The sequence below is a fragment of the Molothrus aeneus genome, chromosome 6, assembly GCF_037042795.1.
Source record: "Molothrus aeneus isolate 106 chromosome 6, BPBGC_Maene_1.0, whole genome shotgun sequence".
Classification (NCBI taxonomy): Eukaryota; Metazoa; Chordata; class Aves; order Passeriformes; family Icteridae; genus Molothrus; species Molothrus aeneus.
Window position 1 is genome coordinate 48,327,202 of NC_089651.1, and position 26,562 is coordinate 48,353,763.

Here is a 26,562-nt window from a genome sequence, read left to right on the forward strand (position 1 = left end):
TAATGAATTTTATCCATTTCAAGTAGGTTCAAAGAAAAAGCAAGCAGAATACTTAGAAAACAAAATAGACAAATACCAGGAGAATTCTGGAAGTTATTTTCTTATAAAATTGGGTGTCTTTCTCCACAGCTATTTCCCCCTTGAGCCTGCTGGCTGACAGGAGTTTTTGATATAAAAGCACAGGATACAATCTGTGCTGTTCCTTACAATCCTGTCCCCACTTCCTTCTCTCTATTCTAAGAAACAGATATTTGATATCATATATTTGGGTAATCAGACCTAACCCTCAGAGTTTAACCCCAAATTAAAAATTTATGTTTTTTATCTTTTATGTTATTTCACAAATTCCTTACAAAGATGTTTAAAGTGAGATGAACTCGTCAATGTGAGATGCAACTGAAAAATTCCACATATTTCAAACTGGTTGACATCAGAGTTCAGTAAAAAACCACACAACTAACCATAAAAACAAAACAAACAGGCTGTGGGATGAAAAGGACACACTGCCCAATTATTAAAATCTGGAAAAGAATAAGTTACAATGTACCAAGTAACAGCCTTCCCCATATCTTTAGTACTATAAATACTGATATTTACTCTATGGGGTAACTGTTGTTAGACAACAAGAAAATAGAGACGTTTATCTTCCTTTAAAAAAAAATTAGTAATGGATGGGGAGTGGAGGCTTTTCTGGTTTTTTCTATTGACTAAGATTAAAGCAAGATTCTGTTTGGGTTAGAAAAGAGGAAAACTGACATTAAAAATCACTTTGTCACAATGAATTGTCTTTGTTCATGCTACAGAACTCTCCAATCACGCTGGTGGAAACCAGGCATTTCAGCTCCACTCACGTCAGGGTCTAAAATGGCCTCTGGAGAGATTCCTTCCTGCGAGACAATGGTGACCTCTGTTGTTCCCTGCTGCTGGTACCAGCCACGGTGCCCTCTGGCCTCCTGTCACACCCTGCTTCAGTGAGGCACTTTGGCACAAGCTGCCAGTTACCAAGGCAGTACATGCCCAAGTGTTGCATTCTAGTTTCTGGCCAGGAAAGAATGTGTCTATTCTGCACTCCACTTGGGAAATTTTTCCTTGGGGCTTTCCTCTTAAGAAGCCCCCAGTCTGGCTACCAGGTTTTCCAGCTCATGGCTGTGAATCACTGCTGGAAAGAGCAGTTGAAAACGTTTTAAACCACGGTGCTAATTATAATACCTGCAATGTATTATGAGAAAAAGCTGCAGGTATGTTTATAGAGAAGGAAGTTGGAAGAAAGAAAGAAGATTCCATTTCTAAACCTGAAGCTTAGATTCTAACAAGGTGTTAGGTTGCATGAATCTTTGTCTCACCCTAGAATGCATTAAAAAAAAATCGGCATGCTTTCCCACTTCAGTGACCCAGACTTTGTAATTCCAGGGATATTTTCCTTAGTGCAAGAGAAACTTCAGTAATATTTTCTTTTTTTACCTCTTTAAATTACTGACATGAGGATATGAGCTGACATCATTTGGAAACTGACTCCTCTGTCTCCTGGCAACATTTCCCAGGCAAAGTTCCCTGCTTTTTCCTTGGATTTCTTCAGACTAATGATCTCCTCCATCATCTTCTACTTATAGTCTCTAGAGTATGTCTATCACAGTGACACATCACTAAAGAAACTAAACAAATTTAAATCACTGGTAAGGAAGAAGGATGGAGAAAAAGAAATGTTCTGTTAGGAAAGAAATCAATTTTTGACCCCCTATAGCCACCAGTGGCCAAAAAATGACGGAGAACAAAATTTGTCAACTGCAAGATTTGTATTCAACTCTGAGCTTTGAATCCTGTTAGCTGTTCTGGAATGCCTCACAAAGAGAGAATATTTTTAAACCAAAATTGGCTCCCAAGTCCTCTAGAAATAATTTTTGGCTTTTTTTGATGCCATCAAACCTACAATGGGTTTGGATGCTGTGATTAATTTTTCCTATAAATTTAGAAATACATCAAAAGTAGAAAAAGGAGGGAGTCACAGAAGATTTTGGTGTGACTAAAAACATCTCCCGAACATGAGCAGCAAGAAGGAAAAGTTTTGCTCAGGTTTACTGATGATGTTAGCCCGTGAAGAACTGAGCCCTGCACTGTTTCCTTTCAGGTTTGTGCCAGCAGGGAACTAGAGGAGCAAGGGGGAAAGGCTCTTCCTTTCTGCCTTTTCTAAAAATGGGTGCAGGGTTTCCTTTTTCCAGTCACCTGGGACTTCATCTGATGGGTTTTTTTACTGAAAGAAGGGAGCAGTTTCACAAGTAGCTGCAATGGCACAATGCAAAAGATCTGCCATACAACAGTTAACAGAAGTTCCTAATGTCCTTGAGATATACCCTTTTTAATGCTCATTTATGCCTGAGAACCAAGAAATACCACTTTACTATGTATAAATCTATATGTATGTCGATTCTTGTTAACATGCAGAAAATACATATCAGCAGAGTGATAAATCTGTTCCCCAGGGTACAGAGCAACCATAAAAAAAGAAATGAAAAATAATCAATTCAAAGTATTTACAGCAGATGGAGCTATACATTTTGCTTTGATCATATGTTATATGATATTCCAAGATAAAGTGTGGTTTGCCAAGGACTGTGGTAAGCCAGTGGTACTGTCTCACCAAGGAATGGAGTTAGTCACAGAAGGCATCTCATAAATTGTGCAATTAGCTCTCCTGGAAATAATCCTTGGAAAACAGGAGAAATAGCAACTCAAGAAAAGATTACCACCATATATTGGTGTCATAATAGAGAACACAGCTCAAGTCAAAGGCTTTGCTCTCTGCACTCACCAGCTTGAAGGTTCTCCTGCTCCTCCTGGCTTTTTTTTAGTGACTGGGTAGAATGAGCCCTGAAGAGAGGATGAAGGTTTCAGTTTACACGACAACAAGAATATGTGTGATGGCCACAGGTGATCCTTGGGAGGTCTGGGCTCCTGCACAAGCCAAGTGCATACTCAGTGTGTACACACTTGGAGGGCTTCTTATCTGAAATGAATCCTGTGCTTGTCTTTGTTGCTGCCAAGATCCAGATGGATCCAGTGTGTTTCCAACACTGCATGTGCATCAACTTCAAGCTACGATAATTGTGATTACAGAGCAAAGATAAAGGAGATTATTTTTGAGTTTCTGTCAGAATTACTTTTATCCCAGAGTAGTTAAAAGAAAACCAGTCCAACGGTTCCTGTCTTACTATGAATTTGAACTAAAGTTTGGATCTCATACCATTGTAAAAGTTAACTTTGCTTCCACACACAGTTGCACCCTTCCCTCCCCAGTGCACTTGCAAATTCCACTAACCCAGTGTCAGTAGCAAAAAAAAAAACAAACAAAAAAAACAGAAAACAAAAAAAACCCCCACAACAACAACAAAACAACACCAAAAAAAACCAAACAAAAAAAAACCCAAAACAAAACCAAAACCCAAAGTGTATTTAGAGATTTAAAAGTTTTGGTAATGAAAGGTGGTAGATGCCTTATCCCTGGAAACATTTGGTCAGACTGGACAGGTCTCTGAGCAACCTGATTAGATGGAGGTGCTCATGGCAGAGCAGGTAGACTGGATAACATTTAAAGGTCTCTTCCAGCCCAAACTGTTCTATGATTCTGGAAATCTACATTGCTAACAGGACTGGACCCAAATATCCCAAATTCTCAACAGGACCATAAATATTCTCTTGTTTTGTACACTTAGGTGTGAGGGAGAGTGGTCCAATAGGCGGGTACAACTACTGCAGGGGTGGTTAGAAGCACTTTGAAAACATATGAAATGATTTGATTTTGTAGAAGGATTAGAGGAATATTTACAGATCCTGAAGTGTGATGCCCATGAACCTTATAGAGAGGGAACATTTCTATACCTTCCCATATGCCATTTCCTTTCAGTGTGTTTGTCTAATTTAGATATATTTTTCAGGACACAGATCATGGGGCTGATTCTAAACTGTATTGCAACTCTATTGTACTATAATTTATTTTTCTCATATCCTGCAAAGGGAGTTAAGGTGTAGGGTGGGGTACATTGTAAATATGAAATGGTACTGCAGTTAGTAATTTACGAATCCCCAAGTCTAAACATGCATATAGAAACAGCCCAGATAAATAAATTGTAAGAACAGTAAATAATTAAGCACAACTGTTTTTGTAAGCTTTCCCGTGGCTTCCTTTATAAGGCCATTTTCTATGCATTAATAAATTAGTAATTCTTCCCCTTTATAAACAATTTAAATCCATTTGTTTGTTGACCAGAAGAAAGTTTAGATTCTTCCTCCAAAATGAAAAGTCACTTTTTGGGCAAGTGGGAAACAATGCACTTTATGAATTTGCAGTCTTTACTGAGGTCTTCTCTCCTAGAACATGCATTTAGTTTCTGGGCTTGAAAATGTGTAATCGATAAAAAATAATATATATAATAGATACAATATATAATTATAACTATTAATAAATTGAACAATTGGAATCCACAAAACAAACCCACAGGTAACAGATTAGATACAGGAAGCCTGTCCATTTATTTCAAAATTGGAGATTCTGTAAAATAAATTGGAGCTATTCACTAGTAAATACTATTCTTATAACAGCATAACAGTTTCTAAAAACATTTTGTTTACCAGCTATACAGAAGAATGTAACTCTTTCTCACAAAAATTAGCTTTGATCAACTAGTGCAAACATCCAATACAAGCCCCTGACAGAAAGTATTCAGAAGAAATGTATTTGATAGTACATGAAAATGCATTTCCTTCAGTATATCTGGACACCACTCAAATCCTCCCAGCATTTGTTCTCATTTTTAAAAATCATCATTCCTCATTTCACTTGCCAAAGAGAAACATGTATTTTAAATATTACATTCCTTACTTTCAAATTATTTATTTAGGATGCAGTCCCTCATTAACTCTTTAGCCATCTAGCACTTTACAGTTTAAACTAGAGAACTTTAACAAGAAAGGTAAAACAGTTTATTCAGCTTTTTACACAGCAGTATACAATAGCACAAGGTGGTATGCCTACTAAAATGTTTCGTTCAAGACAAAAGTACAAATTGAATTTTTCATTACAGTAAAAATACTTATTTGACTTGTGTAACTTATTTGGCATTAAAATGTGACTCCATTGTTTCTCTCAAGAACTCAGCAGCATATACGTTGAAAGTTACTTGATTCACATAGTTTTGAAATAAACAAGAGTGATTTTCTGTTACTGTCTTAATAATGGCCATGGACCAAGGACCCCCCTGTACAAACTAGTCCTTGGACACAGCAAATCTATTATGTGAATCAAGGAGATTCCAGGAAGGCCCAATGAAATTAAGGAAACTATTTGAGGAATAAGATATTACCTGGCCTTAACACAGCAGTGATGACCAGGAACTAGCCTTTCTTGGAATGGTAGCTTATAGTACTTCTTACTCAGGTAAAATCATTTTTATTGGTCCTTCTAACCTTTTCATGAAGAAAAAAATATTAATCACTCAGGGGCCACTTTTATGTTCCAGAGACACAAACTTAAGACATTTCCCCCCACTATAGAGAGAAATAGCAGGGTCTCATTTTCCAGTATCAGCAGTAGCAGCTGCTTGGAAAGGAATTGTCAAAAGTGCCACTAAGGTGGGAGGAGGTTTTCCATGTCTTACATTTAGTGGAGGAAAGAAATACTTTGATGTTCCACAATTTCAGTTAAGATAACCCTGAAATGACTATGGCACTTGAAAAAATAAGGATTAATTTTTCACCCTTTGCGAGCTCTGGAGTTGTGTGAAGCAATGGACAGAGCAAGCGAGCTACTCCACAAAGAACGTTACACAATGATTTCCATATCACTGAATGTGCATGTATTCCATCCTCCTGCATGAATGGCTTCATGATCTTGGGCTGGAATGGGAGAGGACAAGCCACATTGTGTGTCCTGTTTATATACAAACCTGGAACGTGAACAATGGTAAGTTGGGCAGCTGTAGTGTTATCAGTGGTGTGCCAGGGGAATTTATTTACCTGACAAAAACCTGCACAATGCAGAAATACAAAGGATTTTGCGGTTTTTACCTCCATTCAGATCTGCTACCTATTAGGTCAATGGAAAGAGCAGGCAACTTGTTGTCAGGGTATGAGCTTCCAGCTGTAGCAGTTTGGGAACTTCCATGGCCGCACCCTAGCCTGAAACTTCACCCTTGCCTCCCAGTTAATTGTTCCCTGCTGCTGTTCTCTTAATTGAAGAAAGAAGTAGATGTTAACTTCCTCTCTTTGGAGGGTTGATTCTGCAGAATTTAGGTAAACAAATGCTCTGTGTAAAATGGAGGTAACTGAAGTGAGCGGTGTATGGTTGGTGTACATTGGATTTGCATGGGCATTGCATAGGCTTCAGCGACTTCCTGGCCTATGCGGTTGATGTTGATTTCAGTGCCCTCAGGGCCAGATCTTGTGGTGTGTGCTTAGCACACAGATGTGTTGCACTGACTTCCACAGAAGTAGAGGAACTGAACACATCTCTGGATGCATTCACGTTTGTGCTTGGCAAGAAGGGACTCCCAAGTATTTAAAGCTAGCATAAGTGATAACGCACAATTATAATTATTATTGTGTTAGATGGCTGAATGTGGTACCACACATACTGGCCAAGTGAATCTCCTAAAGCTCAAATTCTTTGAGAATTAGGGCAGAGAACCCTAAAAACCCCCACTGGGTACAGCATGGTACCCTTGTAAAGTCAGTGGAGCACTACTTGAATAAAGAAGTTAGTCATACTGAACAGGAGTAAACTGGGAGTGTCCAGAAAATGTACGGGATTTAAGTGTGTTTAGACGCCAAATAGCAACATGTAGAAATTTCAGCCTCAGGAAGTTTTAATGGAAGAAAGTAGCTCAATCACTCAGTATATTTTGCAACTTTAGCTGAAAGTTTAACATCACAAAATGACATATTGCTATGCAGCTTTAAGAATCACACAAATGTATTCAATCATTTCCCCTGCTTTTCAGATCTGCTGTTCATTAAAAGCTCTTCTCCTGTTTGCAGTTTCCAGTTTTCAAATGGATGACACAACCAATGCATAGCTTAATGTTCATTCTCATGAGTCATAATTAATAAATAATCGTATCACATACATAGAATTTTACGGTACTCTTAAAATGGTTTTACAATTCTATTAAATATATAGATAAAATAATCACTGCTATATAAAAAAATCATTTTAAAACAGCTGAACTCTCAAGCTTTGCATAAAATTCTGTAGACACATTCATTACAATCTAGAAACTCAATAAAAATACATTTTAGAGCTCAATCTCTCAAAAATATTCATGGCGTTGAAAATTGATTGTCGTTTTTTACTGTAGTCTGTGTTTGCTCTGCCTTTGCACTGATAATTTCCTACAATTTGACAAAAGCTATATTCTGGTCAGTTTGTAGATTATGTGACTGTTTAACTCACTTCTTCAACTCTAAGTCATCTGCCCCATAAATGTTTAGTGGGGCTCTGTCTTTAATGGTGTATCTTTCCTTGCACTTTCTATAAAATCACGATGAAACACTTTGCAGTTATGACTACAATGACATTGAACCATCCTATTACAGTTGCCACTCAGTCTTTAATGCTGCTTCTGTGAACACCAAACATCCTTATCCAGTGATCTTCAAGGCACTTCCTGACACTTACACTTCACAATGCCCTGCTACCCACATTTGCTCAAACCCAGCAGGTTTTAGAAAGAGTCTTAACAGATCAGTACCTCTGTGTATCTGAATTCAGCTGCCAAATCAATATACTATATGTGGTCAGTTCAAGCTTAGCATTTTTCAACCCAGGCAAAGTTCAGCAAAAACTTCAGTATTCAGACAGTGCACATATCTGTTGGAAAATGGGTAGACAATGGATTTCCCACCAGGGTTTAAACCCTCCACTACCACCAGCCAGCCCTCTGGGCAGCAAGTTAAAATAGGTTTTGCCATAATAAATGTTTCATAATCAGGCTTTCAGGCAGTAGCTCAGAATAGGTCACAAACCCCAAAACCAAGCAGTGTTTTCAGAACAGGGCCCTTGCATTAAGGAATTGGATCTTGTGCTGTGGAAGAAGAGATGCAGGCTCACAAGTCAGTTTAACTGGGGGAAGCTGCTGCTTATGCAGATGTCAATCTTTACAGTTCGAGGTAAAGGCAAAAAAACTCTTGAAGAGTTCGGGTTTTTTAAAGCACAATTGACCAGGATAATCACTCTTAGTGCTTCACCCTGGGTCTTCTCACCCATGGAATGGCTGGGTAAGGTACACTGCTTCTGTTATAGCACACCCACCCACAACAAAACAAACCTGAAAATTGAAAGCAATGTAATACCAAGTATCATGGAATGGTTTAGTTTTTTTTCATCTACTTTGGATGGAAGAAGCAATCTCTGTCTCTCAGTGGGATAGGCTGGAAAGTGTACCTCAATTGAAACACTGGTGGAGATGACCAATGCAATTGTGGAATGCTGTTTGACATTTAAACTGCTCATTGCACTGTATCAGTCACTCTCCATCAGTGGCAGGTAACAAAGAAAACCTTGGGTTTTCTCCTTCTTGGACAAAAGTACTGTGTAATGACATTTCTGGCATCACTGTGTTCCTGTTCACCTTCCCATTCTTCATGGATGTCAGTTGCCTAGCTAAGACATCCAAAGAGTTCCTCATCATGATTCATTTTCTTAGGAAGAAGGAAAGAAGAGGGGAGCATACTTGATTGAACTTTGATAGCTGTAAAGCCCTATAAAGAGGCTGCAATCCAACTCCAAATAGCCTCTGCTGAAGATTAATAAACATGGAAGAACCAGAGTATAAATACAAAGGGTCAGAAAAAGTTATCATAAACCAAAGAAACCTGTGAAGAGTGGAACATAATGAAAAGCTGTCAGTATTTTGCTCCAAAGTAGTGTAGTACACTGCTGCTTGCAGCTATTAAATAGATGCCGTAGCCCAGCCTGGTATTCCCTAGTTTTCAGGATAAGCATAAAATGTTTCTTGTACTAAGTTTTATTCTTTCAGAGGAGAAAGCACTAACCCTTCAACTTTCTATTTTAGTCTACTTCCAGAAAGCACCTTCAAAAGTTCTTATCTAGGTTTTCTTTTGGAAGAAGGTACCACTGTCTTCTACAACAAGCACAAACAGGTTCATTGATCACAAAATCGGCTGACTCAAAATCTTGACTGCTTTTGTGAACAAGATGAAAGAAATATTTTTTTCTTTTACTTAAGCTGATTTAAACAAAATTAATTTGGGACATTTGCATCTCTTCCTCAAGAACAATGGATCTTATTTCTAGGTTCATGGGGTGAATCCAGCTCTAGTCAACAGTGGCAGGACAGAATAGGAAAGATTTGAAAGGTGTTCAGAATTTTATCTTCAATGTTTAAGATCTCCTGTCATTCCTTACTTCTATTAAATTCTAACTGCAGCTCAGGAGAAGAATCTCAGGGGGACAAAAACCTTATGAAGAAGAATGAAGTGTGACGAATGGTTAGGATTGCCCCAGCAGATAACATGACTGCAGACAGGTTTTAAATACTTGCAAATAAATTGCTGTATATTTTGATGTATCTTGATCCCAGGTGCAATTAGTTAATCTGAAAACTTAGTCAGGGTAGGGATACACCTTATGCTACCACAAAATATGTAAAACTTACAGCCATTATTTAATTTTCACTCAGAGTAAAATTTTAAAACCCTTCATTTCAGGAAGCACATTGCAGTCAACCTTCTGAATTTTCAGATGGAAGCAGCAATGTGATGTAGTTTCATAAAGCACACCATGAAACTAAAAATGTGCCAATGAGAAGTAGTGACTTCACTGAAAGTCACGTGGAGAGAAGTTACTGCTATGAAATTGAAGACTTCTCTTTTGTCCTACAGAGCATGGATTACACCTTCTCTGGCAAAAATCCTATATGAAATATCCTAAAGTGATCATTGATTGGACAAAAATTTGAAGAGGAAAAAGTAGCTCAACTGTGCCCATGGATAAGCCACAGGAATCTCTTTAGTCTCACTAGGAAGTCAATACTTGTTGTCAGCATTTTTCTGTATTTAGTTTTACATCTATCTTTTCTTTCTCAATTTAAATGGACACTTAAAAGGTATTTCTAATTCTTTTACCACACCCTAGTGCCTTAACAGTAGCCTCAGCAAAGCTGGTTACTTATTATTTTTGTATATGCAAAAGAGAGAAATCTTTATGTGATTTGTTAGTAAAAGCAGCAAAGAAATTGAAGCAAAAGCAGACTCAGAAGCACTGAGGTACTTTTAAAAAACTTTAGTTTCTGGCCTGAGATTTCCCATATAAAGTTTCCTAAGAAGCAGCTAGCATGTAGTTCTTCACACTTCTTCATACCCAACTTTTTCCTGCAAATCAAACATACTAAACGGTGCAGGATAAAAATTACTTTAAATCCTAAAAAAATCTAACTTCCCTACCCCAATAAACTCTCAACCTGATTTTGTTGCTCACTGGATTTGCTTCTGGAACTGTAATCAGTTCCTGATGTGTGTTTCACTACCTGTAGCTCTGCTCTGCCTCCCACTCTTTGAAATGGAAAATGTGAAGAAGCATTTCTAGCCTTGCCCTTGCAGGTGGTCAGACCCCAAGGTAAGTCAACACCATCCCTCTTCCATAGCTATCAGGCCCTACATAAGAAAGTGAAGCCAGAAGAATAATTTTTGAAGACTAGAGCTCTGAATTGTTGATACTTCTACTGATAATTATCTGGTTTTATTTAGCATCTTATAAAGCAAGGCACAAATGTACAAAATCGCATCTACTAAATCAGATCATTTTTATATATATTTACACAGTTACCATAATATAAAACGTGCTTTGACACTGTCATAGCACAACAGTAGCAGAATTGAGGACAACCTGATAATAAACACAAATACCAGGTTCTGGATTTCTGTTTGTGCTTCACCTGAAGGAACATATTCATATGCAGATACACAAAGCAATCCAGCCACCATCCCTTTATTTTCCACACCTCACACAGATCAAACTTTGTTGCTAAGCAGCTGTGGAAGGAGTAAAAGGCAGTAGACCAGCACCCAAAAGAAAATTACAAAGTAGAATAGCTCTGGCTGCTCAAAAATTGTTATCTCATGAGTTGGTGCTGGAGTCTCGCTTGCTTCCAAGTCCTTTTTCTTCCTGAAAATAGGAGAGAATTCAGTAAGAGGCGAGGAAAGGAAGAAAAAACCTTCATTGTTAATAATTACTGTGAAGATCAGAGAGTGGTCTAAAAGACAGTTTAATGAACCTTTTCAGTCTAGTCAGCTGGAGGGCCCCAGCTAGACTAGGAGGGGCATAATGGGCTTTAGCAGTGTGTCCCTTCCAGAGTCAGCATACGTAAGAATCAATCTTCTGAAAACTCAGACAAATTCTCAGGTAGTTTAAGTAAGTGCCATTACAGCACAGCCCTCTGATGTAAGGAGATTTCCACCAGTCAAAATGATGCCTTTTTATTTTCAGAACAGCAAACATAACACTGGGCAACACATCTCACAGTTCCACAGTTTTGCTTATACACTGGATTTGACTTGATATACTTTCCCCAAATCATCTACTTTCAGAGCCCCTCATGCTAGGCACTAGAATATTAAACAGAGAAAGCCCAAGGCTTCCAACCAAGAAACCAGCTAGCAGTTGGGGGTTTGCAGAACAACTCCAAAATTTCAACTTCAAAAATTTCCAGCTGTGGTTCATAAGGGCAAAGGCTGATGGATTCTGCCAGCACCACTGAGCTCTCACAAAGACAAGGAAAGGTCTTTTTTAAAAAGGCACAATCATTTTATAATTTTCTAGTCCTGTAAGAAAAACACTCCAGTAAACTGTTTTTAATCTACTTTTGGAGAAAAATGGTGTTTTTCTGCTTGGGGCTTCCTACTGGATATATACCTGAGTATTACACAAAATATCAGCAAATCGTACAACTGATACAACTGTAACAGCTATTTATGTAATTTTTTTTAACAGAGAGAGAGAGAGGCCAATGGATCCTGATAATATTTTGTGTGTTTTCTGCATCTAAATATAACATAACAACCATTTTACCTAGAAGTTGTGAGAGGTACTATTCAGTATCAGCTAAGAGGCATAACCTAAAGTGATCCTTGTTTCTTAAAGATATTTAGACCCTAATACCAAAGGGATGCATATGTTCATGACCAGTTACCCTAAGTCTAAACTAAACACACATACAAATTACCAAAACTATAGATGTTCCAACAGAGGCTAATCCTCCACTGAAGAAATTGACTTTCCCTGGCACTGATCTCACTAAACATTGTTTTGACAGTCTTCCAAACCTGGAAAGAGTCATTACTGCCAGAGGGCCTAACATTTGAAGTTGTCCCACTCTTCTCTCAGCCTGAGATATCCACCAAGTGGGGGAAATGCTCAGAATCTTGCTGAGACAGCTGAATTTTTCAAGTCAATCAAAAGCATTTTAGTCAAGGGACAGATTGAGCAATAAGGAAATTTTGTATCTTATACCTATGGGAAATGTGGACTCTGAGCCATTACAGAAGACAATTGCTACCATTATAATTAATTTCCAGCTCCCTTTGTATCACTGCCAGTAGTACCTAGGAGTTATGGTTTCCTTGCAAAAGTCAGTCTGAATAAGAAACACTCACCCAATGATTAATGGATTTTCATCCATATCTGTCATCTTCTGCTCGTTTACACCATAGGTTTCCTTAAACAAGCCATAAACAGATTAGATAACCAAACTCAGCATCTCACAAAGATGGTAATTGTGTATTTTATGCAAATTGTATCTAATGTTTGCTCAAATAAAATGAAAGTGTGCTTATAAATGTATTTTCTGTCAGCACATCCAGCACTGCAGTCTGGTCCACACACAGAAAAGGAAAAAAGTTGTGAAATAAGATTTTTTTTGCTTTCAACTGCTTTCATCAGTTGAATAAAATTCCCCTTGTTCATATGTATTTCTAGTAGCTCTGACAGTATTGCAAAACTAAAGCATCTGTGTGAAACCTCCCTTTCACTGAACACTGGTGGCAGCATTTTTTTTTTAAACTCCAAGATGGTCAGAATTTTATTTTTGTGTTGAAAAAAGGCCATATTCTTGTCCTTGCTCAGCATGCCTGGATTGCTGATGCTGTCCCTTTGTTTTAGCTTTAAAAATAAAAATCCAGACCTCAGCTGTATTGTGTGCTCTCAAGAAGCCAGTGTGAATCACATCTGTCATTTAGGAACACAGTTTCATGTTACAACTAAAATTCTTTTAGGGTTAGTTGCTGCTACTGATAATATAATACTCTGCTACTGTGAGGAAAAGGGACAGAGCCCAGTTTTTCAGAAACAGTGCTCTTCAGGAGACACCCAGCATTTTTGCAGTGTTGAGACCAGGACATCAATATGATATACAGAGAATGCAAAAGTGAAAAGGAACTGGAGCAGCAAACAAAAGTAGCTTCAAACAAGCAAAATGTTGTAGCTATACAGGTATGATGAAGTAAGATTTAAAGTTACAACGGATTTGACTGTAGTATTAGGTACTCCTTTGTGAATTTGCTTAAGGTTCAGTAAAGTTTAGTATGTTTTTAGGAGAGTTCAGTAAAACTTTGCAACTATGCCTGGTTTTAGCACTAAAATTCTTAGAAGGCACAAGACTTTGATACTGTTAGAGGCCTTTTTACAGTGTCTGAACTTCTGGAGTTTGAGAAAACCAGAGAAACAGCAATAAATAAATGTCCACACTTACCTCCTCAGAAGCATTACGAGAAAACCTTTTTCGGAGATGAATGTTGACATCACTGTCACTGCTTCTGTATATAAAAGCAAAGTTTTTAAATTCATAAAGTTAAGTTTAAAAGAGACACTGCAAATGGACGTGACAGGTTTAAGCTACACTAAACCACAAATATGCATTGCTGCATGTATTAGAATATGGACTGGAATTTATCAGTAACATGATAAAAATGGCTTTGGGAAAATCTGACTCACAATAAAAAATTCATATTCTCAAAAAGGAATCTTTTCTAAAAAATTGTATCTGAGAGCATTTTTGCACCTTTGACGTCACTGACATTTAACTGAGAGTATACCCAAGTTTTATGGCCATTGATATAAAAAATTGGACTGACAGGGAACAGTAAGCTTGAAGGGGACAAGGGCTTTTTCTAAGCAAACTCTCAAATTCATTAGAGTGCTCCAGTGATAAGCATCAACAAATTACAGTTCATGTCCCACTGAAATAGATTACCTAAGAATAAATTAGAATGTAAGAAAAACCAGAAGTAAATGGAGCAAAATTAGCTGAGTGTCTGTGTACAGGGTCTGCCTGGGCTGCAGGTAAATTTCCCTAGAGCAGTGAGCTGGGGCTGGGCAAGAGGCTTGGAGGGGACCCAGCCAGGAGAGCTGACCCAAACTGACCAAAGGGCAGTGAGACCCACACACACACTTGTTCTTATATCTGTCTTCTGAAGCAACCTCTACACCCTGCTTCTCAGGAAGTGGCTGGACACTGCCATGCTGATGGGAAGTAGAGAATAAATAAAATTTTTTTGGTCTTCTTCTAATTTGCTTCCACACATGGCCTTTGCCTTTTCATGAAAATGCCTTTACCTTGACCCATGAGTTCATCATCTTATTTTCTCTCCAACACCTCATTTACTTGTTCATAACCAGAAAAAAACATCCAAAAAGTATCTACTGAAATCAGTCAGTGTCATGCTTCCACATAGTGTAACAATGCACATGAACTATTTCATCTGCATTACAAAATACTATCTCTGTTAGAAAAGCAATTATAACACCTCCATGTTCAAAATGCACTGGGCTTCCACTTGGGTTTTGTGTGGCAAAGTTTGTAGCACAGTCAAATCAAGTCCCACTGAATCACTCAACATATTTAAGAGAAACACAGGAAGAAGCCAATGAATCCCAATACTTCTTCCTAAAACAAGACTGCAATAAACATCCAATGGACAAGGCAATTTCAAAAGACCAGTTAAGTGTATTTGAGACAAATTTAATGTGAAATACCTGGTAAATTCCTGGAATTCAGCATTTTCTTCCAGGTCATCTTGTGATAGAGTAGTAGTGGCAACATCTGAGATCTGCAAATCTTCTTCAATCGTATTTTTCTCTTCCTCGTCTGTATTACTATTTTCTTCTGGTGTCTTTATGGCTATTGGTAAATCCTCTAGATGTTCTACTATGGCCTGTTGAAATTAGGAAATGTTTTGCTTTAGATGACATGACTGATTCCCCACCCTTCCAAATATCTTAGTGGTGCAGCCTACTCAGACACTCAATTGCAGATAGTATGAGACTGAAAGTCTCACTGAAGAAAATAAAAAAGCAATGAATTTCTTGAAAATCTTTTAGTGATACATGGAATCATCAGTTCAACATACATACATACAGTTGGAAAGTCAGATCTTTCTATTAAGAAGTCATGACATGACATGGCTCTTTGAAGCAATCCACTAGACTTTTTAAAATCTACCCCCAATTAGTCCTTCAAGTTAACAGCAAACTGACTTCATTTCTGTAGTCAGAGTCAGGACCAAAACATGTTCAAGCAATGTGTCTAAGCTACATGTAGAGCAGCATTAAATGGACACTCATTCCTGAAAAATGCTGTCAAAAATTACTGTGCTGGAAAACATGTAAGGCACTTCAAACTGGTGTCTGCAAGAAGAGATGCAGGAGCAAACTGCCTAAACCAAATACCCCCAAAGTACCCACTTCTTCCTCCTCCTCCAGTGCAGAGAAGCCTTCATTTCACCCATGTAACATATCCTACTCAAATTGTTTTTCTAAGTTTTTGTAGGCAAACTTACTTGGATTGGGACAAAATTATATTGCCTATATCCTTTCTTTAGAAGCAATACTAATCAGTAATTAATATCATTACAGATTATTAGAAATACCCTGTCTGGTAATCTGTTATACCTAAGGATTATACAAAACCTCTATTTTAAAACATAATAAAAAAGGCACATTTTTGCTGTACTTTAAGGTAATCTTTTTCGTGTAGGGATTATAGAAGCCTCAAATTATTTTAAAACATAATATAAATTCACATTTTTAGTGAATTAGTATTAGGACTTATTTTCTCTTTTAATGTCAGATCTTCTCAGGGATCTGCAATTCCATTCATTCCAGTAGGGGGCTGTGGCAAACAGTGTAATGGAACAGGAAACCAAGTACATTTTAAGTATTTCTCCCAAACATTGCAAAATGAAAGCAAATGAAAACCACTGGGATCTGATGCTAAGTCCACATATATATACAAAGAAGTGCTGGTAATAAAATAAAATACCTCAGGATGTTGTGGAATAGTGGAATCTTCATGGTTGGTGGCCTTATTGGCATCTTCTTCTATTTCTAACTCATCTACTAGTAATGGCACTTCTTTTTCATCTGAAGAATTCACATGACTGCTTGTTTTTGTAGTGTCCTCCTCACTGTTCTCAGTATCTGTTTCTGATGGAGGGGTACGTAGCTTATTCTCCAAGTCTGCCTCTAGAGCATCTTCCTGTTCTGATGAGTTCTTGTCTTGTAAAACATCTGTTACTGTTTCAGAAGAAGCTTTTTCATTTCCTGTGTCATAACCTTCGATACAAGGCTCGAGGTAAGCGTTCAGAACTGCTGATATGGGAACATTATAATGTGGATAATAAAAGAGATCATGGGGTATCACAGATACTTTTGAAGAACTGGGTACCACTTCAGTTGCAGATTCAACTTCATCACAGCTGTCCAGGTCCTCTGGAGTTTTAGGTATATCTGAGAGAGAGTCATCAGATGTTTCCTGCTGTGTAGATAGTTCTTGGCTTTTGAGATTAGAATCATTCAGTGAACAAGTGTTTGTTTCTATTGTCTCAAGGACAGGTGATTCCTTTGTATGTTCATCTTGTGAAAGTGTCTGTATTTCCTCATTTAGAAGGTGGAGAATGTACTTCTGCGTATCTTCTTGTTTTGATGTATCTTCTGGTAAAATAATTGAAGACTGGGGTTTGCTGTCTTCGACTTTATTAATAGAATCATCTGTAAGTATACCTGAAGTCCAGGATAATGGACTCAAAGAAGAAGTATTGGCTGAAAGGCTCTTGGTTTCATTGTCATATTCAGTGGGGGTTTCCTTAGTTAATTCTTCAGAGTATTCTTCAAAAGAGTCAACAGAATTTTTCTGATCTGTCAGAACAGCTGGAGAAAGGTCATCATTTTGTTTCAGTGGATCATCAGAGATGCTCTCTTCACCTGACATGAATTTATCATTTAGAACCTCCCAAGAGGAATTGGATTCAAAACTGACAGGTCCTGTAATTTTCAGTGAGGTAGGCCTTTGAGGCTCCTCTTCAGATGTTTCCTGTAAATCGCCTAACACTTGACTCAGTTTCCCATTACAATTTTCAGAAGTGGTTTCTGATGGGATTCTCTCAGGGATGTCATGAATGTGGACCTTTGGAGGAGCTGGATGACTCCTCTCATGATTAACAGTATACATGTTTTCTTCATTTTCACTTAAAATCAAGATTTTGCTTTCCTTCTCTGACGGTGTGTCTTTGATGTGGACATATGTGGACTCAATTGGAAGCTCCCTGTCAGGATCTGTAAAGTCTTCCTGTAAGTGATGATACACCATTAGAAGACAAATCCTAGCTCAGATACCATTTTACATTTCCCAAACACAGTGGAAAGAATAAATACCTAATCTTTCAGTCCATTACTTTATGAAGGGCCTATTAATGACTCACTTATTTTGAAAGTAGGAAAACTAATTTGGCAAGTCAAGTGCCTTGAACAAAGCTCAATGTCAAGAAGGCAGTTGTACAGAAAGATCAGAATGCAGACAAGCCTACTCCTCAATTGTTAACGTATTTATCTCTCCCTGCTGCACCTGTGGAGACAACTGCCTTGGCTTTTTGACACAATCCCAAACCCTGGGAATAACATAAATCTAACAACTCCAATAAATCCACTGTGAAATACATTGATATACCAGATTATTCCCTTCCAACAGACTCTATTAAAAGAAAGGTAGTTTTTAACTTTGTTCATAAAAGTGTCAACAAGTTTTAATGTCAACCAATCTTATTGCTCATCTACTCTAATAATAATTATTAGAATACTATAATATTTTAATTCCAATTACTTTAGTAATGCCCACCAATTTTATCAACTACAAAATATATGCCAGCTGTAACCTTCAGTCAAGAAATGAGAGAAAATGCCTGTTTTTTCAAAAGGCCTTTGCCAGTTCTTGACACTGCCAACCCTTACTTAATCCTCAATTCTTTATTTTTGCATCAAAGTCCTGGTCATTTAAACAGCAGTTTGTGTCACACTTATAATGAGTGCTTTTTACTGTTGTATTGACAAGATTCAGCTTATGGGGTCTTGTGTCTCATACCTGCTAAATTCAGACTGATCATGGCCCTCAAACTTGAGAAGATAGAAGTAAAAATTAAATTCAAAGTCCAATGAATCATTATAGATAAAGGAATAAATTTCAGTCTTATTTAAAACCAATATAGCAAAGTAGTAGATTCCTATGAAACCAATTCTAACCTCTGAGAGTTACAATTGGATGTAAATGTATAAAAGCACAATTCTACCTAAAGCATTTTAGTAATCACCAATGAAAGCCCATTTCACTGGATTTAACAAAAATGTGAAAAAAATCAATTCCAGGTTTGTTGTTTATTTTAAATAGCTAAAAAGAAGCCTAGAAAATAAATCTGACTTTATTACGTACACCAAGGCAAAATAAAGAAATGACATGACATAGCAGTAAACACATACCCCTTCCAGCTCTGGGAAGTGCTCCAGGAATTGTGCCACATATGTCACAATTGACTGTTCATCGGGGGACTCCACCATGATATCTGTGGAGACAGACGCGAGGGGCTTGAGCACACACAGCTTTGAAACGCTCTTGCAGAGGAACAGATTGTCAGACATCCTGCCATTATGGGCACAGAAATAACAGCTACAAACACTTCTCTTTTTTTCTGACAGATAAGAGAGATGCTCTTCACTGCTGATGGCACTTGACAGAGTTCTCAACATCCCATTCACATTCACTTTTTCCTATTTCCAAACACATACTGAACCCCGATCAGGGCTCCCTTTTCATTCACTTTTATACTGCCATTCATGCTGTTGTCACTAGACAGTTGGCTGCTGTTGAGTGACAATACAGAGGTTTATTTTTAGCAGGATGGCCCAGTCTTCTAACAGGTGATGAAAGTGCAATTGTGCTTTCAATCATGACACCAAGGCCTAGCGCTGGTCCCATAGAGTTCAGTTAAAAGAACAAGAAATACAGTTATACGTATTTTATATACACATGCACACTTAGGTTTACAGGTATCAATACTTGTGTGTATATATGCATTGCAAAGGGAAAACTAGAAGATGCAGATGCATTTGAATGGGTATCTCTCCATTTACCCGGTATGGAAGCCCCGTACAGCTCATCCTGGAGCGACATTTAGTCTGCAGCCTAGGTGTTACAGAACAGTGCTAATGCACTGAGACACCCCTCAGCACAACAATTAATGCCCTCTAAGAGTGCAGATGTCACAAAGCATCTAAGCAGGAACCAGGACCAGCTATAAACATAGCTAAACACAGGCATAGTGTACATAGCTAAAACCACAGTAAGATCTTTGACCTCAAGGAGCTTACAAATGACTGGAAGCATACAATTACAAATATGACTGGAAGCATACAATTACAAGCCACTGCCCATTTTTATTTTTCTTCTTAAGAAGCTCTGCACACTGATCCCATCAGCAGCCTAATGACTGTGAGGTTTTTGGTATGTATCACAAGGCAATATTCATGAATTCATTGTGGACTGAGTGTTACCCAAAAAAGCTGATGTGTTTACCTTCAGGTTCGAGGAGCCGAGGGACACCCAGTTTATTCTGTGCTATGCTGAAAGCATCCTCCAGGTTTTCTCGGGCTGATTTCTCCAGTGCATGCTTCATGTCTACCAAAGTACAATCTATGGCTTTTATGACAGCTAAGAAAGCAAGGCCACTCCTCCAACTACTCGTGAAGTCCTGGACTGCAACGCCATACCTAAACAGAATTACATCCATTTTACATGGGTGGTTTGTTAACAAAATCCAAAGTAAAGGCATCATCATTTTCAGACTCCTGAAAGTTCAAACGTAAGGTTGCTGAGTAGCACTTGTCATATTTGAGATATTTTTGGATTTCAACATCTAGAAACACATTCAGAAAACACATGGGTTCACAAGCTGAATTGGTGTGGCTAACAGCTGACACCAACCTGCTTGTAGGAAGTAGTTAGTGAAAACAAAGCCCTTAAGAATTCAGCAACCACATTTAACATTCACAAAACCAAATGTCTCTGTGATTCCTGTTTCTGTTGCTCTCCAGCATTTTAATTTTAGCTTGGGAAAACTTCCAAGATTTAAATATTTAAACACATAAGCATAAATGATTCACATTCCTGTGTACTTGGCCTTCTATAGCAGAAAATCTGCCAAATGCAAATGGTGTCAGCATATGCATAAACCACAAGAGTGTTAGATGCCCAAAGTTTTGGAGGAAAAACAGCCATCAAACTTGCAATGGAATACAGCCCCAAAATAGAAAATTCTGCACAGATCATGAGATAACAGGATTACAATGATGCTATTATGTTTTAAATACTGCAGTTGCAAGAATAATTTTCTCTTATTAGATCTTTTCAATTTGCACTCTTTGACTGGGCTGAAAAGTCTGTGGCCTTTACTTCTCAGGTCCTCACTTTCTTTGTTACACCTATTAATAACTACATCAGCATTATTTTGGACTAAAACTGTACTTCCTCTGTGGTCTGCACTGACAGCAGTGAACTACAGGGGGCAAGTTTATCTGCTCAGCAAGCACCCTTAGCTTCACTGGAGATAACCAAGTGATGATGCAGTCCACAGGACCAAGTATTTAAGATTAAAATTTTTGTCTTCAACACTAGAAAATTTGTGTTCAAAGGCAAGATATAAATCCAGAGACAAAAACGCCAAATATTCAGCTAACCAACCTGTATAGGTAACTTTGACACATGCCCTCTTTAATAAAAACTCCCTGCCAGTCACTACTTCAAATAACAATACATGTAAAATACACTCCAAGCATTTGCATGTGCATGAGACATCTTACACTACAGTTTTTTAACCTGTTAGTAACTCTGCCCAGGTAAAGCATTACTACACAAAATGCTTTAGTGAAAGAACCACTTTTTATTCAGGAGGAGAGAGATGTCTTGTGCAGTGGAAACCCACTCAAATGCTACAAGTTCAAGAGAAGTGACTTAATATTTTTCATCCCCTTCCCCTCTTTAATACTGAGGAAGGAGGGACTCTGGTAGGGGCTCTGTCCTTCAAGGCACTGTGCAATACACAGAGAAGCTTCCTCTGGGCTACTGCTTAATTTAAAAGGCTGCTAATAAAGTCTTTCAGTACATTTATTTTTTCAGTTCACCCCCTGCTTATACCTAACCATTAATCAGCAAAAGATGTCAAAGAGACTGCATGAAAGCTGGGGTTTGGGGAGTAGAGAATGATCCTGTTTTTAAACAGCACCAAGCAGGTTAGTGCAAGTTAACATTTAACACTCAAACTGTGGAGCCAGCAGTGGCCTTCAAGGTCAGATGGCTGCTGTGAACACATGGTCATAGTGAAACACCCCCTCAGAGACCCTACGCTCCCCAAATTCAAAAGCAGAAGAAGCCACAGCACATGGTAACACACCCATGGGGCAGGACAGAGAAAAGAGACTCAGCTTCAGAGGGGCAGGTGGCAAGACATTGTTTTGTTCAAGGTTTGTTAGCTTACTTTCTGGTTTTCCTCTGCACCCAGATTAGAAGGGCCCTGATGGCTCTGCGCTGATCCTTCACTGTAATGGACATGTTTCTCTCCACGCTGGGAGTGCTGGGGGATGTGTCTGATTCTGGACCACTGGGCCCAGAGGACAGGCTGGAGGAGGAGGAGTTCCTGTTGAGGTTGCCTGTAAGCTCCTTAATCTGTAATAAAAGGTGAAATACACAGTGTTCTGCTTTATCACTGGCTGCATCGTGTCCTTGTTTTCATGCAAACTTTAAAGGGATCAGTGCCATAGCTGAATTTTAAGTGATAATTATAAACCTGTTCATTTTAACTCTCAACTTGTATTTTACAAGCATGACAGCCAGCAGCAGCCCAGGCAACAGAAAGAGCAAGCTCCCAGTTCAAGCCAAACTGTGCAAATTAAACAAAAAGCAAAGAAACATGTCCTTGAAAGAGAAGTTAGTTTAAATGAATTGTTCTCTTCACAGGAATTGCTCGAGTGAAATATTTTTCATCAAGAAATGGTGACCTGCAGCAGCACTCCTGTCCTTGACCAGCACTGACATTTGAGACTCTGCTGCTTTTGGGTCCCCCCACCCCCGTGCCCGCTGCTGCCAGGGTGGCAGGTTCTGGTCACACCATCTTTGCCTGTGAGTCTGCCTGGCCAAACTGGTTCTGTGCAGCACTGTTCACCCTCAGGAGCTCAGCCAGGGAGAGAAGCCCCAGTGCAACTTTGAGATCATGTTTTTAACCTTATAGTCATTTTTAAAATCAGACCAAGAGAATGAAAGGGCCTCACAGTCTTATGAGAGTTGCAGAACCCTCCCTCCATCTCTCTCTGTCCATTAGAATTTGGGATTGTCTAGATGGTAATTTTCAAACTATGGGTAGGTTAGGGAGCAGTTTTAATCTCAGCCTGGGGATGAATCAATTTTCAGGAATTGATAATATGTGTTATCAGTTCCAGGTCCTTTGAGATCTTTCATATGACCATGTATATCAGTTTGGAATTTTTGCTGTGTTGAGCAAGTCTCCAGAGAACAGTGATTCTAAATGGAATTTCCCACCACATTGGACCAAATCCAGTAAAGGTTATTGAAAATAAACTGTGACCTGGAACCATACCCAGGACATTGGTTCAGTTCCAGGGAATCTGGAACAGAACCCTGAGAAGGCACAGGAAAGAAGGAAAGTAGTAATCTGAAGCTCTAATTCAGGTCCAAGTTAAATGAGGGCTTAAATTGTCTCCAATTTACATCAAAATAGGTCCAATGAAGTAAAATGAAAGCAGCTGCAAGTATAAAATTAATGTATATTAGGAGGGGAAAAGCTCAGGTTTAGCATGATTAATTATGTTCTTTAGGATTAAAAACCAATTTAAAAATCAGTATTCAGCTGAAATAGATGGATACCATGAAGACTGATTACTTATGGGTAAAGTATTTAAATTTTATTACCTGAAAAAACAAGATTATATTCCATATTAGTCCAAGTACCAGAGAGGAATTTCCATCTGCTATTTCTGCTGCATCGATGCTAACAAGCTTTACCTGTAGGAGAGATCATAAATTCAGAGCCAAATTCAAAGCAGCAAGGTATGTACAAAAAATGCACTGAGACTACTGGGTATGTCCATACCACTGCTGCCACTGACAGGCCAGCAAAAAAGCAATGCTGCAATCTTGTATTAACAAACATTTGCCCTGATCAAATCACCCTTTGAGCAGAAGTGAACTCAGTTCTGCATTTTTGGGACTACAAATGTGTTTCCTCCATACAAAAATAGACGAAGATGGGACCCCACTCATAAAAAGTAGAGGGTAATTTCTCATACAAAAATCTAAAATCCTAGTAAGATCTGCTTACTTCTTTTTTTCTATGCATCTCCTTTCTCCTTCCTTATCCCACCTTACACAGCTTGTCACAGAGTTCTGATTAAATCAGTTAGCAACGGATAGGGTTGCCTAATCCAAGCAAACTCTAGACTTTCCCACACTGAGGTTTTTTTCCAGCTGATAACACCAGGATGTTATTCTCTTAGACAACACAGATTTGGTTTTGGCAAAGGTCACGGAGGAGGGAGGAGACAAGGAAGCTGTCAGTGCTGCACATGGCACCCAGCAGCCCATTTATCTCTGAGAATCCCGGACACGGTGAGTCACTCAGCAGGGCTCTACCCTGCTGCCTCAGCTCCACAGACACTGTCGGGCTCCACCCACTGGGGTTTAATGTCTAACCCTGAAGCTCTTGGCAGCCAAGGCATTTTGCCAACACTTTCATCACCGCCCTTCACTAACCGGTTTGGTTAAGCTGAAAAAAGGAAAGCAAAATAACTTTTTATCTAGTGGTTTGCACAACATTTTCAGTCTTAGCAAGAAGACACCTCTAGTTGTCATATTTCAAGGATCAGATTTCTTGCTAGCTCCAAGGTATTTGGCATGGGAAAACCATTAAGACTTAGTCCATTTGAATAACAGATTCTCCAAAATGGGGAGCAAGTCACATTTATCATTTCACTGCTTAGTGTGAGCTCTCTCCTCTTACTGCTGCTTATGTTTGTCACCCAGCCCAGAAGAGAAACTCAGCTAGAAGATACTGACTGCTTACTTTTAAGGGAACAGGAAATCCAGAGGAAAGTAGTTTTTAGCACTACTAATTAAAAAGCCACCTGCATTCAAGGTTCCTCCTTCCTAGCTTTGCTGATTGAGGACCTAGTGAGGTCCTGGCAACCAGATATGCTTCAGCTTCAGCTCTGCCAAGTGCTGGTACCAACAGAGAGAAATAATCTCATCTGCCAGTGGGCCTTAGCTAGATTTGAGTACAAAGCATCAACTGGGAAACTGTTAAGAAATATGGGAATATGTAAAATATTTCTTAGCAGCTCTACAGCAGGACGTGTAGACGTACACATTTAGGGCCAGATCAGCCCCTACTGATGGAGTTTCCATAGGGAGGCTGGAACACCTGCAAGTTACTGGACAACTTCTTGACCTTTCACATCCTCTCCTGGGGAAAAAGGCAAAGGATGTTAAACCTCCCACATCTACAAAGTCACAAAAGATGTGCTGAGACCTCATATCATGCTCATTCCTGCACTGGGGTTTGCAGCAGCTCTCCTGCATGACAAGCACTGCTGCTGGAGCAGGAGCTAAGCTCAGTGCAGGGAAGTAGCAAAGGGACACCAGTTGCTGTTGGAGCATCCCATACAAGGCAGGGTATTGCACACACTGATCCCTCCTCAGCCATGAAGTTTAACCTTACTTGAATCCTTTATAGGAAATAGCCCAATATCTGTTTACTCTTTCTGAAGGATCCATGTATATGAATTGTTACATGGCTGGGGCTTCTCTTGACCCCATTACTCTCAACAACACACAGGCCACTTCCACAAGGCTTTGGAATAAACCCATCACAGGAGAAATAAAAGGAATTAATCATTTCCAACTACAGGGTCTGATCACACTTGGTCACTTAAAACTGTAGGAAGTATGCTGTGGTAGTACAAAACTGACTATGAGGGAAGTTATATCCCTGTAAGGCTTTGATTCCTGGAATTATGCATTTATATCATGTTCCCAGTTTCACTTTCTCCTGCTTTTGACTCATGATTAGCTGCTGCAGCAACCAGTTTACCAGAAAAATACATGATTTCTATAAGAGAAAGTATTTCTGAGAAAAGAAAGTCATCTGCCCTCAGTGTAACTGAAGTAATGCCACTAAGACCCAAGTCATAAAAATTACTTGCATTTCTTTTTATTTTCTTTTAATATTGGGTTCCTGATCCTTTAATCCTGTTGAACTTAAACATTTAAAATGAGCAAATAATCCTTGCTTTAGACTCTGTAGGTGTTCTTGTTGTGCATTTTTATATGGCTTTTCAGCCTTGCTGCTAAGGTAAGTCACAGCCTCTTGAGCAGTACACTTCTCTTGCATATATGCAGCACATCAGATTAGCAACATTTACAACTTGCAGCACACATCAAGAGAAAATATTAAGACCAGTCTTTGAAAATACTCACGTTACTGTCCTCCAAGAACTTAAGTGCTTTGGCTATGTTGTTCAAACGAAAAATGCGATGGGTTGAAGATTTGTATTCGTGCATCTGGAAAAAAGAATTGCCACACTGTTTTTAAAACTGGTGGAATCATTCACCTCATCATACACAGCTTAAAACACTACAAGCACTGAGGCAAAATAAAGCTAAGGAAATCTATCTATGAAAAATTATTGCCACCTTTTGCGAGCAGTAGAATGCTTCAACTACACAATTGTAGCAAAACAAGGTGAGCAACCAACTTTCCTGGCTCCCCAGATGTTACCACTCTCTTGGGCCTGCCACATTGATTATTTATGTAATCACTCCCCAGCCATGTTCAGTCACAGGATCAGGTTTGCCTGAAAATTCATAATAAAAATTTTTCTTTTGTCTTGAATTAAATTTGATTATCCTAATTAGGAAGCATGAGCAGTTTTAATAGCAGGCACAGGCAAGTGGGAGGCAAAAACCTTCACTTTGGCAGAAATGAAAGATTCTGCATGCCTGTCTCCCTGCAATTCCACTTTGGCACACTGTTTTTATCCCGTATGTACAGAAACAGCTAACAAGAAATGCAGCCAGCTGACTTTACCCCCTTCTCTCACCTCCTCCCTGACCTCCCAAAGCATAGCCTGGGGTTTACCATGATGTATCTCCCCCTTCAATTCATTTCAAG

General features: G+C 38.8%; 1 protein-coding gene across 2 annotated transcripts in view; it reads right to left on the minus strand.

The window, feature by feature from the left end:
- Nucleotides 1–4,493: 4,493 nt before the first annotated feature.
- Nucleotides 4,494–26,562, minus strand: part of CLMN (calmin) — a 76,162-nt gene continuing 54,093 nt past the window's right edge. The window contains exons 4-13 of one of the 2 annotated variants that reach the window (XM_066553028.1): nt 25,869–25,952; nt 23,307–23,399; nt 21,859–22,046; nt 19,902–20,095; nt 18,809–18,891; nt 16,323–17,627; nt 15,038–15,216; nt 13,755–13,815; nt 12,661–12,722; nt 4,494–11,173 (exon numbers count right to left, since the gene is read on the minus strand). In XM_066553028.1, coding sequence (XP_066409125.1) covers nt 11,020–11,173; nt 12,661–12,722; nt 13,755–13,815; nt 15,038–15,216; nt 16,323–17,627; nt 18,809–18,891; nt 19,902–20,095; nt 21,859–22,046; nt 23,307–23,399; nt 25,869–25,952 — 2,403 coding nt within the window. In that variant the 3' untranslated portion in view covers nt 4,494–11,019. Of the gene's footprint in view, nt 11,174–12,660; nt 12,723–13,754; nt 13,819–15,037; nt 15,217–16,322; nt 17,628–18,808; nt 18,892–19,901; nt 20,096–21,858; nt 22,047–23,306; nt 23,400–25,868; nt 25,953–26,562 lie in introns of both variants that reach the window. The other variant, XM_066553027.1, reaches the window with a different exon arrangement.